The sequence below is a fragment of the Diabrotica virgifera genome, chromosome 7 (assembly GCF_917563875.1).
Source record: "Diabrotica virgifera virgifera chromosome 7, PGI_DIABVI_V3a".
Lineage (NCBI taxonomy): Eukaryota > Metazoa > Arthropoda > Insecta > Coleoptera > Chrysomelidae > Diabrotica > Diabrotica virgifera.
This window is the reverse complement of record NC_065449.1, coordinates 253,859,768-253,876,223: the sequence shown is the minus strand read 5'-3', so window position 1 is coordinate 253,876,223 and position 16,456 is coordinate 253,859,768. Positions and strand designations below refer to the sequence as shown.

Sequence of the window (16,456 nt, the reverse complement as noted above, 5' to 3'; positions counted from 1 at the left end):
GTATCAATTTCATTTAATTGTACATACCTACCTACATAATAATATTCAGAAAATAGTTGCTTTGTTGCCTACATATTCAACAAATCAATTTTACTTTATCAGCATAATTGTTGTTTTATTTCATTAACAATTAATTAAAATTTAACGATATCATCATTCTCTACGATGTATACAGACGGATAGCTAGAGCCGCAAAATCATCGTCGTAAGTAATATAAAGTTTTTCCTGTGAAATGTGTCCATTGTATATTGACAATTATGACCCCTTTCAGGCTGACACCTTAGTGGATACAGAAAGTAGCAATAAGGGATGAAAGGGGAAAGTTAGTGCAGTCATTAAAGGTTTTCATCTCCTATTTTGTTAAACCTCCATCGATTTGCATGAAAATTGGTGACTAGTTAGAGCATATCTCAAGAAATAAAACTGATTTGGTGCCAACTTGCACTTTTACCCTGGTGGTGAATACCACCCCTTCCCGCGGGTGAAAACAATTTTATTAAAAATAACCCCACAAATCAATAGAGGGACAAATTTTAAGTAAAATTTGTTATATCATGTTATTAAAATAAATCAATACTTTTTGAGTTATTAAAGATCAAAGATTTGTCTATTTAAGAGCATATGCGTGAAGTTACGGATGATAAAATAAAAAGAACATATTAATTAATTGTATGTTAGTAAAATATTATTTTTATATTTCGATATTTAATTGAATTTTTTCTATCAATATAAACTGAATATGTCCAGAAACTGGAGGTGTCCAATAATGGGTACATTTGACATACTGATTCGAATACACTTTTGCAAAATTTATAATATCGAAATAAAAATAATATTTTAGTAACCTACAATTAATTAATATTTGTTCTTTTTATCATCCGTAACTTCACGCATGTGCTCTTAAACAGACAAATCTTTGATCTTTAATAACCCAAAAAGTATTGATTTATTTTAATAACATGATATAACAAATTTTACTTATAATTTGTCCCTCTATCGATTTGTGGGGTTATTTTTAATAAAATAGTTTTCACCCCCGAGAAGGGGTGGTATCCACCCCCAGGGTAAAAGTGCAAGTTGGCACCAAATCATTTTTATTTCTTGGGGTATGCTCTAACTAGTCACCAATTTTCATGCAAATCGATGGAGGTTTAACAAAATAGGAGGTGAAAACCTTTAATGATTGCACTAACTTTCACCTTTCATCCCTTATTGCTACTTCCTGTATCCACTGAGGTGTCAGCCTGAAAGGGGTCACAATTATCAATATAGACACATTTCACATGCCAAACTCCATATTACTTATGACATGACGATGATTTTTCGGGTCTAGCTCTTAGACATATCCGATTAAAATTAGATATTTAGTCCAGTGTCCAGTCGTCAGATATTTGTCAATTTGTCCTAAAATGTCAATTTTAGCACCCCAAAATAGAATGCAAGAAAGTTTGCCACTCCTATTTTCACTGCTTTCTCCTAAAAACCTCCTCGTAGGGGGAGGGAACGGAAAATATCGATTTACCAAGAATCTCTAAGCCGTAAAAAAATGTTTCAAATAAGAAATCATCATTATCATTCATCATCCAACCAATTTACGTCCACTGCTGGACATAGGTCTCCCCCAATTGTTTCCACACTTCAGGGTTTTGTGCTTATTATTGCCAGTTTTTACTAGATAGTCCGCCTGATATCATCACTGTCCATCGTGTAGGTGGTCTTCTTCGACTGCGTTTATTTTCTCTTGGTCTCCATTTCATTTGTTTTCGTGTCCATCTTGAATCCTTCAGCCTGGTGACGTATACTGCCCAGTTCCATTTGTGCTTGGTGACACGTTCTGTAACATCTGTGATAAAAATAAGAAATGTATAGTAGCTGAGATAATTTTGAACAAAGTGGTTATAACACTTTTTGTGTAGAATAAACCATATTCTCAGAAACAACACGCTTGAAGCAACCGGCAATTTTGAATTTGGATGTCACTTACATGCGCACATTTAGTACATTATTTTGCAATTTCGTCCGGAGAGTAAAGTGATGAATAACAAAGGACTTAGGAGACCACCTTGTATTACACCTGTCCTTGTGTTGTATTTTATTTAATTAAAATTTAACGATACTATTCTTGTTCTGTCTGAATATCAGATTAAAATTAGGTAATAGTTTGTTGTTTCATATCTAATAATAATTATTGTAATAGACGGAGAGGCAGCGCCGAAAAATCTCTCTGAATTTACTAAACTAGTTATTTCACAGTTGATTACTGTGATTGTGTAGAGAAACATACTGCGGTCGGTCAAGCGAAACGTAGAACAGGTGGTACTGACAGCTTGTCAAAGGTGCTTACCTGCGGAGGTAATTAAATCCATTTACTAAGGCTGAAAATCAGTACACACATTCTAAATTGAATATAAATAAAAGTTATTATAGTCGGTCAGCTGTATGACGGGACAGAGCCGGTCGGTCGGCCCCAATGAATGTACAGGGTTATTCACTATATTTTGACCCCCTTGTAAACTGCTTTATTTACAGAATTAGAAAAAATGTAAAATACAAAAGTTATTCGATTTTCTAATTATGATTATTTGACATATATATTGTACTAGTGACGTCATCCATCTGGGCGTGATGACGTAATCGACTTTTTTTTAAATGAGAATAGGGGACGTGTGCTAGCTCATTTGAAACTTTATTCAATTCTCTATGCAGTAATATAAACATTAAGATCATTATTTATACAGGGTGTCCAAAAAATTTTTCGAATTATTAATTAAACAATTAATTTAATTAAAAAAAAATTTGGACACCCTGTATAAACAATCATGTTAATGTTTATATTACGAATAGGGGATTGAATAACCTTTCAAATGAGCTAGAACACGACCCCTATTCTCATTTAAAAAAGTAGTCGATTACGTCATCACCCCCAGATGGATGACGGCACTAGTACGATATATATGTCAAAAAATCATAATTTAAAAATTGAATAAGTTTTGTATTTTACATTTTTTTCTAATTCTGTAAATAAAGCAGTTTAGAGGGGGGTCAAAATATAGTGAATAACCCTGTATATTCATTGGGGCCGACCGACCAGCTCTGTCCCGTCATACAGCTGACCCACTATAATAACTTTTATTTATATTCAATAATATAGAATGTGTGTACTGATTTTCAGCCTTAGTAAATGGATTTAATTACCTCCGCAGGTAAGCAACTTTGACAAGCTGACAGTACCACCTGTTCTACGTTTCGCTTGACCCACCGCAGTATGTTTCTCTACACAATCACAGTAATCAACTGTGAAATAACTAGTTTATAGTATTTTTACTACAAAAGCGATATTACGTAGGTCAAAATTTTTGACGTAAGAGAACTGTCAAAACATTAGAATGTGACTTTTCATTATTGCCATGCTTATTATAAACATGGCAATAATGAAAAGTCACATTCTAATGTTTTGACAGTTCTCTTACGTCAAAAATTTTGACCTACGTAATATCGCTTTTGTAGTAAAAATACTATAGTAAATTCAGAGAAATTTTTCAGCGCTATCTCTTGGACTATAACTATCAACATTTAGCTGCTTTAGCTGTAAACATGTAGACAACACACAAAACAGCTCAGCGTGGTAAAAGTTGCATATACACTTGGCGGCAAGAATTTGACATAAAAATATTAAAATAGAATAGGTTATGTTTGAGAAGTACATTTTCAAAAGAAAATAAAAGTTCAAAAGTTCACGAAATGTGATTTAAATGAGCTATAAATCTTCATTGTTGAATATTATATCAGTGTTTATAGAGGTGAGTAAATATTTAAAAGACATTCAATGTTTTTTTAATTTTTTGCGCAGAATCAGAATCAAACCTGAAATCTTAAATGATTTGACATTTCAATGTCGAGACTGCAAGTGCATCCTGCTTAGTTCTTAGTCGTTTTGTTACTTATTTTTTACATTTATGATAAATATTCATTGCTCAATTAAAACCACGTGAATAGAAGATTATATAAACATGTTATTTCAAAGAGTTAAAGTGCGTGACATAGTGAGATTTCACTTAATATCGAGACAAATGCATCTAAGTGGTAAAACATACATAAATGGAGAATGGGTTTCTGCAGTAAGTAACAAAACGTTTGAAGTTATTAATCCAGTGGATGGCAGCGTTATTGATAGGGTTCCAGATATGGATGTGGTTGACGCACAACAAGCCATTGAGGCTGCTTCCAATGCTTTCCAATCATGGAAAAACACTACAGCTAAAGAACGATCTTCCTTGCTAAGAAACTGGTACAATTTATTAGTTAAGAATCAAGATAGACTTGCTAAGATCATGACTGCGGAGTCTGGCAAGCCTCTTGCTGAAGCCCTAGGAGAAGTGAACTATGGGAATGCTTTTGTTGAGTGGTTTTCTGAGCAAGCTAGGAATGTTCGAGGAGAGATCATTGGAAGTTCCAATCCATCGAAAAAGTTTTTAATTGAGCACTATCCTATTGGTAAGTAATTTTTTATTATACTGTTTTATTTTATTTAAGAACACATTTCAATCAAATTTAGTCCTTTGGTATTTGTTGTTCATCAATTTTTTGTATATGTCCGAACCAGATAGGTTGTTTTGTTGATTAGTCATGTGTGGTTGTTCATTTGATTCCCATTATTTCTCTAATGTGTTTGTTGGTAATCCTTTCTCTTATGCATCTTCCTACCGCTCTTCTCCAAGAATCCTTCTCAGTTACTCTCAACGTTGCAATTGGTCTTTCTTTCAGTGTCCATACCTCATGTGTATAAAGTGATACTTTTTACTATAGTCTCATATTTTACCCTCTTTTTATTTTCTTTGCTGATTGATCAGTCCCATACGCTTTTGTTTAACATTGTGATGACTTTCCTACCTGCTGTATTTCTTTCTCTTATGGCTTTGACTAATGTTCCATTGTGTGAAATAGCAGTGCTTTATAGTGGTTATGTTGTCTAATATGAGATAATTTTGTTGTCCTCCACTGCACAATTATTCAGTTTTCTTTTTATTGACTTCTAGACCTCTTATATCATGCTCATCAATTAATTTTCTGGCTATATAATTTAAATCTCCATAGTTTTGAGCTACTATTACTTGACTGTCTACAAAGTTGTGCGTATATACCATAGTTGTGGTGAGTGGCATCCCCATTGCTCTACATTTTTGTTTCCATTTTTATAGAGCACTTTCGAGGTATATGTTAAATAAAGTGTGGGAAGGCAACATCCCTGCTTCAGTCCCTTTGATGTTAAAAATCCTATTGTTATTTGTGTCCCTGTTTTTATTCTTGTTATAGGTTGACTGTATGTATAGTAGGTACTTTGACGACTTTTATTAATTCTATATTAATATTTGAGCTTTCCATTGATTGCCATAGGTTCTTAAATGGAATGCTATCGTAGATTTATCATAGGTTGAAGAACAACATACGAATTTCTTTATTTCATAGGTACTATCTTTCTTTCTATTATCTGAGTTAGGTAGAAAATCCAGAATCCTTCATTAATACACTAAGCACCAAAATTAACGCACCACCTTAAAAATGGGACATTTTTTATGTCTGGTATTTCCTAAACCTGTTGTCCGATTTGAGTGATTTTATTAGTATTTTATAGCTTTATTATTCAAGAATATCGTTGCTAACCAGGTAAGTGTCATTGTATACCGGGTGTAACAATGTTAGTGTGTTTTTTTCTCAATGTTCGAAACACCCTGTGGAATATTCCAGCGTATATAAAATATTGAAATTAAAATTAAACTGTAGCCTTAGAATTTCTTAATTTTTTGCTTTTGGATTCATTCGCTTATGTTGGATAATAAAAAAGTTAGTTACTTTAACAACTAGCAACGTTCTTCATCAATACAGGGTGTTTCTAAGTAAGTGCGACCAACTTTAAAGGGTAATTCTGCATGAAAAAATAATGACCGTTTGCTTTATAAACATATGTCCGCAAATGCTTCATCTTCGAGATACGGGATGTTGAATTTTTTCTTACAAACTGATTATTTATTTATTGCTCTAAAACCGGTTGAGGTATACAAATTAAATTTAAAAGGTTTTAAGAGGTAGTTATTGTGCATTTTTTGACATACAACTAAGAATTTTATACTTACCATTGGCGTGCATATGGGTCATATTACCCGTATGCACGGCAATGGTGAATATAAAATTCTTAATTGTAAGTCAAAAAATGCGCAATAACTACCTCTTAAAACCTACCAAATTTCATTTGCATATCTCAACCGGTTTTAGAGCAATAAATAAATCGTCAGTTTGTAAGAAAAAATTCAACATCCCCTATCTCGGAAACGAAGCATTTGCGGACATATGTTTATAAAGCAAACGGTCATTATTTTTCATGCACAATTACCCCTTAAAGTTTGTCGCACTTATTTAGAAACACCCTGTATTGTTGAAGAACGTTGGTAGTTGTTAAAGTACCTAACTTTTTTATTATCCAACATAAGCGAATGAATCAAAAAGAAAAATATTAAGAAAGCCTAAGGCTACAGTTGAGTTTTAATTTCAATATTTTATATGCGCTGGAATATTCCACAGGGTGTTCCGAACTTTGAGGAAAAAACACACTATCATTGTTACACCCGGTATACAATGATACTTACCTGGTTAGCAACAATATTATTACATCGATATTCTTGAGTGATAAAGCTATAACATATTAAAAAAATCACTCAAATCGGACAACAGGTTTAGGAAATACGACACATCAAAAATGACCCACTTTTAAGGTGGTGCGTTAATTTTGACGCTTAGTGTATTATTTTTTGCAATTGACTTGTGTTTGATATTGTTCTCAAAACGTATCTGTAAATCTGTATACAGCTATTTCACTTGTTTTTATATTTTTAGGTGTAGCTGCACTGATAACACCATGGAATTTCCCCCACGCAATGATCACAAGAAAAGCGAGTCCAGCTCTAGCAGTTGGATGTACAGTTGTGATAAAACCAGCAGAAGACACCCCATTGACGGCCTTAGCACTTGCGCAGCTTGCAGAAGAAGCAGGAATGCCAAAAGGTGTCATAAACGTCATTACCAGCAATAGACAAAACGCCCCAGCTATAGGTAAACTGTTATGTCAAAGCCCTTTGGTAGCGGGCATCTCTTTCACAGGCTCTACTCAGGTGGGAAAGATTCTGTATCAACAATGCGCATCTGGAGTCAAAAGAGTGGGACTCGAATTAGGTGGAAACGCCCCTTTCATAGTATACAATTCAGCCAATGTTGACAAAGCTGTGGAAGGTGCTATGATGTCTAAATTCAGGAATTGTGGACAGGCTTGTGTAGCCTCAAATAGATTTTTGATTCAGGATGAGATTTATGACAGGTTCATAAGTAAATTAGTGGAACAGACGAAAAATTTGAAAGTAGGTAATGGAGTTGATTGTGGCATTAACATAGGACCTTTAATAAACCAAACCCATTTCCTGAAAGTATCTGAATTGGTAAATGATGCGATATCAAAAGGTGCTACAGTTTTGGCCGGAGGAAAACCTGCGCCAAATCTAGGAAATCTATTTTTTGAACCTACTGTATTAACCGATGTAAATGATAAAATGAAAGTATACCACGAAGAAATATTCGGACCCGTTATTAGCATTGTCAAGTTTAAAACAGAAGAAGAAAGTTTAAAGATAGCTAATAATTCAGAAAGAGGTCTTGCAGCTTACTTTTTCTCTGAAGATGTCAACCAGATCTTTAGGGTTAACAAAAATTTGGAGGCAGGTATGGTCGGAATCAACGATGGTTTACTTTCTGCTGTAGAAGCACCATTTGGTGGTATCAAGGAATCGGGTATTGGTAGAGAGGGGTCACATCACGGGACAGAAGATTATACATACCTAAAGTATACCTGTATAGGTAACTTACAGTAGATAATATTTGAAAGGTTTGCTTTGACACTTACGTCATAGTGGATTCTTTTTATCTACTGTGTACACAATCTTAAGAACATATTTAAATGTTTTTAATTTTTATAAAATTAAAAACATTTTATCTAAATTTTTCATTTATAATTTTATTTTTAAGTATATAAATTATTTCTTGAGATTGACGATAGTTAGAAGAAGCAAATAATGTTAAAAAGAGCATAGCAGCCTTTAACACGTTAACTGCTACATGAAATTTGTAAGAATCAAAATAAGAAACAAGCGGTAAATGCGTTAATGGTTGTTGTAAGTAGAAACATATTCTTAGGATTGTAATTGTTTACGATGAAATAAAAACTGTACGAGAATTTATAATCTTTAAAAACTGTTTCAGTTTTAGCAGATTAGTAGCAAGTATAAATGTATATTGATTGTTCTTCTATGGTTCTTAATGCTTTTTGATGTAAGAATTTACATCTTTCTCCATTTGGGATTGCTCATATTACTTATGCGGAATTTCTAATTGTTTTTTCATTATCTCGATACATCTGATTGGTGGTTGGGTTCGATTTCTCTTCTATTTTCCCTGGAACGTTTGCGTCTCTATATTGTAATCAGAAGGTCAACATTCTTGTAAATTCGATGTTAAATAGGCAACATGTTTCAAATGTGTCCATTATTTCCTTATCTACTATTCTTAATATTTTTGTTGTACTTCTTGTTCTTCTTTGTTTCGTAGCACTACAACCCGGGATGGGTGTTGACTGACTGCACAATTCGCTTCCATCTCGAACGGTCGTCCATGATGGTTGAATTAAGTAGTGAGTAGCCCCATTGCTCTTAAAGGCGACCATAATATGTTATCTTCCTAATGGTCTTCTTCCTGTCGGGGATTCCTCCCAGATTAACTTGGTAATGCAGTTGTTAGGGAGTCTATGGACATGGCCAGCCCACCTTAGACGTTGGGATTTAATCTCTTGGACTGCGTCACTAGCCCTATATGTAAATCTGTTTGGTCTCGGCATTTGTTTTCATTCGGTATTGGTTAGCCACTATTACCAGCATCAAAGCTGAATAATGACCATTTGGGGCAAGAACTGGATATATCCTCAAATAGTTAGTAAATTATCTATTTAGACGTCTATAATCATAGTGAGAACAATTCTTAGAGTTTTTACGTGATTTTCACGTAATATTCACGTTATTTTTTATGTGGTCACACATTTTTTTACGATATGATTTGGTAAAACTGCTACCAATATACGTAAACTCATTGAATTACCGTTAAGTGATGACATCGTTGGTGTAAGTTGTAAATAAACAATGATATGATTTACCACAACTCTGACTTATCGGTTCAGTATACAGGGTGAGTTCTTAGTGCGACATTCACCAATATATATTTTGTATATCAAGTAACAATCAGCTAGAATTAATAAACTTTTACTATTTTACAACTTAAAATTTATGAATTCTCGTACAATTTCGATAAGGGTGCACATAATGTTAATTAACGATGTGAGAGTACTGTAAAAACAGGGTTTGATATTTTATATGAATTTTTTTGTTCCTTTTTGTGTATAGTCTTGATAAATATGGTCCTACAATCGATCTAAGAGATTAATTAATATTCAGCTCGGTGGGGTGCCATTGTTCGAAATTTGTATTTGCATAAACAAGGTAACATTGTATGAAACAGGTAGATCCCTTGTTTATGGACTTTCGCACCTAGAACAATAGCACACCTCTGAGCCGAATATCAATGAATCTTAAACTTAAACATGCCACAGGTTAACAGTGTTAGGTAACACAAGGGTAACGTAAAATTTGTCTGCATAGTAGCGAAAAAAATATGTTTTGTATGTGATCGACACAATCGAGGCAGATTTGCTTTGTAAAGTTGCCATATTTATTATTTTATAAGGCCTAATGTAACAGTTACTGTAATTTTTAACATGTATAAAGGCGTAACAATTGTATATTATAGTAATTGCCTATGTCATTCCTCTAGATGTAAGAATGTAGTGATATACTCAAATTGTCTTCCAACAATGTCTTCCAAAATGGTAACTTCTAGTAGCAATGTTAATCAAGTATTACGAATAGCAATTGATACTTTTAATGTCAAAGCTCTTTGTCTATAGCTTTTTATATTTGTGGTTTTCTTTGCGGAATGTGCTAATCACAGAGAAAAATAAGTATTGTATGTATTTTAAAGATTTATCAGAGAAAAAATAAGTTACTGCCAAGCTGGTTTTACAGCAAGATAATGATGTATGTACAAATAATTTGTAAATACGTCGATTAATAGGAAAAAAACAAGCAACCAATACCCCTCATGAAACGCCAGGGGTCTTAATTAAAAATCATTTAAGGAGCTACATAAGTCTTAAAGGAGAAGAACAGCTTTTTCAAATTGAAGGGTACAGGGAAAAAAGGGGAATGTCAGAAATTTTTATTTTTTGTTTTAATAATCCATTAGATAGGTTATATTCTGCACTATACTATACGTAAATAACACTGGTTAAAAATGGGTTGTGTCATGAGATAATACTAATAATAAAATACCTATACAGGAGAAGAAGGAGGAATGCCACATTGTTACCGGTTAATTAGGGGGAATGTCCGTTGTGAATCATGCAGAAATAAGTAAAAACACATTGTTTTCGTGTGTTCCCCAGAGTAAATTTTCCAAACATATGATTTTGAAAAAACATCAAAAATACGATCAAAACATATCAATAATATTAGTCTTATAACTTTGAAAATGCTCTCCTGAAAAATTCAACAAAAGTGACATATGTACTTCCTTTTTTCCCTGTACCCTTCAATTGTATTTTAAAAAACAAAAGTTTATCATTTGAATAAGTTTGCTAGTTTTAGAGAAAAATGCCATTGTGCACTTTTCTTTAGTGTTTTTTTGCAGCCAATACTACATTATCCTCAAAGAAAACTATTAATATTTATAATTACGAAATAGTACCTTTATAGTAATTCCCCAGTAGAACTCACAAAATAATGTCTTGCAATAAATTGTTTAAATTTTCTTCCTGTTTGTTAATGTTGTGTACAGTCGTTTAAAAAATGTTTGTCACCTATTTAAACTAATAAATTAAACTGATTAAAATAAGCTTCAATTTGTTGATAGCAATACTGGTTATTCCAAACTTTTTGTTTGTTATGTTAGTGTGCATTAGGGCAAATAATTGTTGTATTTACAAATCATTATCTAAAGATTTTTGTTGTTGTAAACCAAAGTGATAATATATACCTACATGAAACATACAATTGAGTTTTTTTCTATTCACATTTGTTTAACTCTCTAGAAAAAGCCACAATAAAGTTGGCATATCTTATAAATACCTCGTTCAGATTAAGATAAATCCCCAAGATATGGAAAGTAGCAGAGGTTATAATGAAAACCTGGAAACCCTGGTCTTAAACCTGGAAAGTAACCAAATACAGTATCATCACACAGGCCGATTTCCTTACTACCTGTAATTTCGAAGCTATTGCTGAATATGCTCTAATAGAGCTCTCCTAGTCGCTAAGGCTCTAACACATCATCAAGGCTTTCATCACATCAATTTGAGTTTCCAGAAAGGCATTCAACTATCTACCAAGTCTACATATACAATAATAGATATAATATAGATGTCACTAGAAGAAAAGAACGTTTGCTTCGCTGTCTTACTCGACGTCAAAAAGAAATCAATACATGTGTAGGGGAGAGTTGGACAAAACCGGGTACCACTCCAAAAACCGTCTGTATCTTTTGCTATGTGAGAGTAGCAAATGTTTGCTGCAGATTGAAATATTCTCAAATGACTTAAGTTTGATATGCCAATGCTAATTTTTAAGAATATTCTTAGATTTTTAATTTTTTGAAAATATTGCGAAATACCCGGTTTTGTCCAACCGGTATGATAAAACCGGGTAGTAACTTAATTACCATGTAAAAATACTAATGGGCAGAAAATAAAATATTTATTAAAAGTATGTGAACAAAAATCGAAAATATATGAACAGAAGTCAGAAATAAAAACTTCTTCTACATCATCATAGGCACTACAGGCGTCATAAGCCCATTTGGTGCAAGACACACATTTTATCCAGCCTTCCTTCGCATTATAATTTGAAAATAGTTAATTGTAATATAGACACGCATCGTCATTATTATCTTCTTCCTCCAAACTCTCCAAAATTTTGTTTTTGGTGCAGCCCTTTTTACCACGTTTTTTCTTTTTTTTTTTTTGTCCAGTTCATTTAGTTTTAATTTTTTTACGGCTGGAGATTTTTTTAAATTTTTCCTACTAGCTTCCTCTGACAGAAGAAGCCACACGTTGTAGTTAACTAAAAGCAAAAAACCACTGCAGAAACTGGAAGTAATAAGAGGTCTGATAAAATCGGGTACCCGGTTTTGTCGATTTTCGGATTACCCGGTTTTGTCAAACTCGTAAACAAGACATTAAATGTTATTTAAATTTTTAAATTATGATATAATATTCAAAATTTTACATGTATTAAATTTTGAAATTGCCATTAGTTATTCATTAGAGGAGAAAACAGCTATCAACTTACCTTAAAAATCGAGTTTCCTGCATCAAAAAACAGGTGAGGTCTTACTGCTCCGGCACAGATTACTCAAATGAGGTAGAAATGAATACACACGACTGTTGGTGGTAAAGGGACACTAATTTTAACATTGTCTAATAGATAGCAGCAGACAGTTAGAAGAATTAAGGGGTACCCGGTTTTATCAACCTATCCGGTTTTGTCCAACTCTCCCCTACTACAGTGTATTGTGATATGAGCAATCCTGTAGCTTTTATATACTGGTGATATCCCTAAATTAGAACATAAAGCAATAGCTACATTTGCTGATAATACTGCCGTCTTGACCGTAGGTGAAGTTCATGAAGAAGCAACAAGAAAACTACAAGCCTCTATAGGGCTTTTCATTCACAGTCATTTGTTTCGAGCTTCTGACATGTGTCACATAATATTAATATATCTACGTCCTAAGCTCGAAACAAATGACAATCGATGAAAAGCCCTATTAACAAACTTAACAACAGGAGTAATTGGGATAAAAAAAATGTATTGACTATTGGGAAGAGAATCCATCTGTGGCTACCTGTGTAAGCCATCCCGCTGTGGGGTTGTGTTAATAAGAGTAATTTAGACATCATCCAGTGATTCCAAATAAAATACTAAGGAGCATTGTGAAAACTTGTAATGTTCACGTTGATATTTCCTACTTTCAGTTGGATATGCATTATCCTATCATTTCTCCTGGTTACTCTAACAAGATGGTCCTTCCACTCGTTGTTTAAAAGAATACCTACTCCATTTCTGTCTTTTACTTGCACCATTAATTGTAGCTTAATCTCATCATCATCATCCAGCCTTCTGCATCCAAAGTTGCACATAGGCCTCCTCTAATTTCTTCCAGTTTTGTCGGTCTTGGGCCTCCTACAACCAATTCCGAGTACCTAACCCTTTTGATGTCGTCTGTCCATCGTGTAGGTGGTCTACCTCTACTTCTGTCTGGTCGTGGTCTCCACACTGTAATTTTTTGGGCACTTTACTTAATTTCAAATAAACATAATATTTATCACTAATTTTTTTTTCGCAGGATCCAACAAGTCGACGGTGGATTTTTCGAAAAATTTGGCTCCCTCTTCAGGGAACAGGCCGAGCTCGTTGTAGCGCAGGAGCAGATCGAAAAACAAAAAGTAGCCGAAGCCGCTGCGGAGATTTCCCCGGATAAATTAGAAGAAGAAAGCGACAGCGACCAACCGTTGCCGACGGTCGAAAGCGACGAAGTGTCAGTCGCTTCAACTGATTCAGAAAACGAGACCGAGAAAGATCAGACTGATCTTATAGCGACAGCATTGAATGTGAGTATTGTTTTTTTCCCTCATTTTTAATAAAACAAAAAAATGTGAAATGTTTTTAGCAAACAGTTTTTCCTTTCGGCTATAATTTTTATAACACTTACTTACTTAGTCCTAAGCCTTTCTACCTTTAGGTGTAAGGCTATTTTTTTTTTATAATAGTGACAAGTTATTTTGCTGATAGTAGTAGTAACAAATATGAATCTATGTCCTACACTTCGCTACAATATTATTTGATGAGACTTTTTCTTCCTCCTCTTTTATGTCTTACACATAGATCCGGTTTCGAAGGACCATGTCGGCGATTTAAAAGATCTAAAAGAGATGTTTCATTTTCTTATTTTATTTGATAACATTCCACTCAAATATATGAATTAAAAAACAACAAAAGTAAACAACAGAGTTGGAATACAAAGATTAAAAATGTTCCTTTTCATGAATATCAACGTTCTCACGATTGGCTTAACGTTGAGTTAAAAAACTAACTGTGTCTTTATCCATTCAATGGTACAATTTTACAACTTATTCAACGACCCCCGTATTAATCAATAGAAGTTAGTACAAAAGTAGATGCCGACATCTATCATTAGAATGACATGTCAATGTTAGGTATGTTAACGATAGCGTGTATAGCATCAAGTCAAAATACTCATTAGACATAAAAAATATAATAAGAAAAGTAGAAGCTGAAAATGTTAATTGGTTTTCTATTGCCAACGATTTAATTTAGAGTACGGATGACTAACTGACTAGTATAATATAAACATACATTACAACTTATTAGATAGAATAGTGCATTAAAGTAGTATTTGGCATGATATGCTCAACATTAAGCTTAAATTCGGGACTTTTATAATTCTGCTAAAAAAATTTAGTAAAATGTTATTAAACTGTTCCAACGCGGCTTATAATTTTTTAGTCTTTTTTAAAATGTCGCTGTACAATTTCATTAGGTAGTTGTTTGTTTTTTCGTTACCATCTGTTTTCAGTTTATGTCATTCCTTTATCTGGCGTAATAATTTCCTATTCAATATTTCAAGGTTATAAATATTACATCTTGAGGTCCATTAGAGGGTAGGATCTTCCTTTTTAAGATATTCAGGCCCTTAGCTGAATATTACCTTCCTTTAATCTCTTCGGTCATTAACTTTTTCTTTCCAATTTCTAATTTTCTTCTGTTTTAAATCATCCGCAATCATCTCTAGAAGTCTTCTCCTAGGCTTTCCTTTTCTCCGTTTTAGGTCAGGTTTCCTCCATGCAATATCTTTTACCTGTCTCTCATTTCTATTTCATTTAAATGCTCCAATCGTTGTAGTCTTCGTTTACTTCTCTATCCTATGGCGCTATAGCCCAAGTCGAACCTTTTCCTCGGTTCTTACATTTTCATTGCCAAGATGTAGTATCCGGCACATTTTAATTAATTTTTGATCTCTTTGTCTACATTTTGCTGGGATATATTCCTGTTTTGACGAAATGCCCCTGATGATGCTAAGTTAGCGAAAGTATACTTGGGCAAGATTTGATTAAACTATATGCTCGAAATCTGCCTTTTATAACTATAATCTGTTATAGTTACCTTATATATAATTTGCTTCGTGTTCTTATAACATATTATTATTATACTTGAAGTTCTTTGAGGACTTCGTACAGAGAATTTAAATTTCTTGCTCTCTTATTATTTTTTAGTTCCATATATTCCATATAACCTATTCCTTTGCTGTGTCAATTAGTCCCTTAACAATCTGTTCCAGTTCTTTTTTGCCCCGTTTCAGTAGCATGACATCATTTGCATCTGCTAAAAACGGGTGGCTTTTGGTTAATAGTACCTACTGTTTTTTTTCCGCTTTATCTTACAATTATTGTTTCTAATACAAAAGTATTTAAAAGAAATTATGTGATGTAGAGCAGCTTGCAATAGTCCTCGTGTTGTTTTAAATGACGTATACCTTTTAAATATATATATATATATATATATATATATATATAAATGGTATATTTTAGTCATTCTATGAGAAACTGTTCTTCAGATTATAATACGAACTAAATTAAAGAGAAGCAAAAAGCCAAGTAGACTGGGTGAATGAATGCAACAATGAAAAATACAGAAAACAGTTCCAAGTATGCCAAAATATCATCATTGCAACTGTTCCGAGCTGCTGTAAATAAAGTTATGTTGGTGGGGATGATCACAAATATAATTTTGTTAATACAATACAATGATACAATATAAAGGTCTGTAGCTATTTTGTAATACTTTTGGAAAACTGTTGATGGAAAACCAAACCACCTGTTAGAATTTTATGACTAATCGTTAAGTCAGTGATTTAATCTACATGTCACATATTCAACCAATAAACAAATTAATAAATATGATTAATAGTTGAATAATGAGTGGCTATTTTAAATTATTGTTTAGTTAGAAATATCATCACTGGAACTTCCTACTCAAATACTTACACATTTAGATGGCACCTCCTTCTAAGGATGCTAATTTTTGCATTGCTGTGTAATTGACATTCATTATAAGCTACTCATAAAGAATATTAATAAACCTTAAATCCTATTTCATTAAGAGTGAAGGTACGATTCCGACAACGACTGCAGACGGCAACTGCAGACGTCAGTTGCAGTTGTCGCTGGGACAGACG

The 16,456-nt window shown here is 33.3% G+C and overlaps 2 protein-coding genes across 9 annotated transcripts in view; both read left to right on the top strand.

Moving 5' to 3' along the window:
- The window catches only part of LOC114330332 (protein unc-13 homolog 4B), a 136,197-nt gene that overhangs the window by 78,531 nt on the left and 41,210 nt on the right, over nucleotides 1-16,456 (top strand). For all 8 annotated transcript variants that reach the window (XM_028279657.2, XM_028279687.2, XM_028279677.2 and 5 more), the window contains one exon: nucleotides 13,547-13,811. In XM_028279657.2, the coding sequence (XP_028135458.2) occupies nucleotides 13,547-13,811 (265 nt within the window). The remainder of the gene's footprint in view (nucleotides 1-13,546; nucleotides 13,812-16,456) is intronic.
- LOC114330366 (3-sulfolactaldehyde dehydrogenase) lies at nucleotides 3,829-11,196 on the top strand. Its single transcript, XM_028279707.2, has 2 exons — nucleotides 3,829-4,495; nucleotides 6,890-11,196. The coding sequence occupies exons 1-2, from the start codon at nucleotides 4,012-4,014 to the stop codon at nucleotides 7,912-7,914; spliced, it is 1,509 nt and encodes a 502-aa protein (XP_028135508.2). The 5' UTR covers nucleotides 3,829-4,011; the 3' UTR covers nucleotides 7,915-11,196.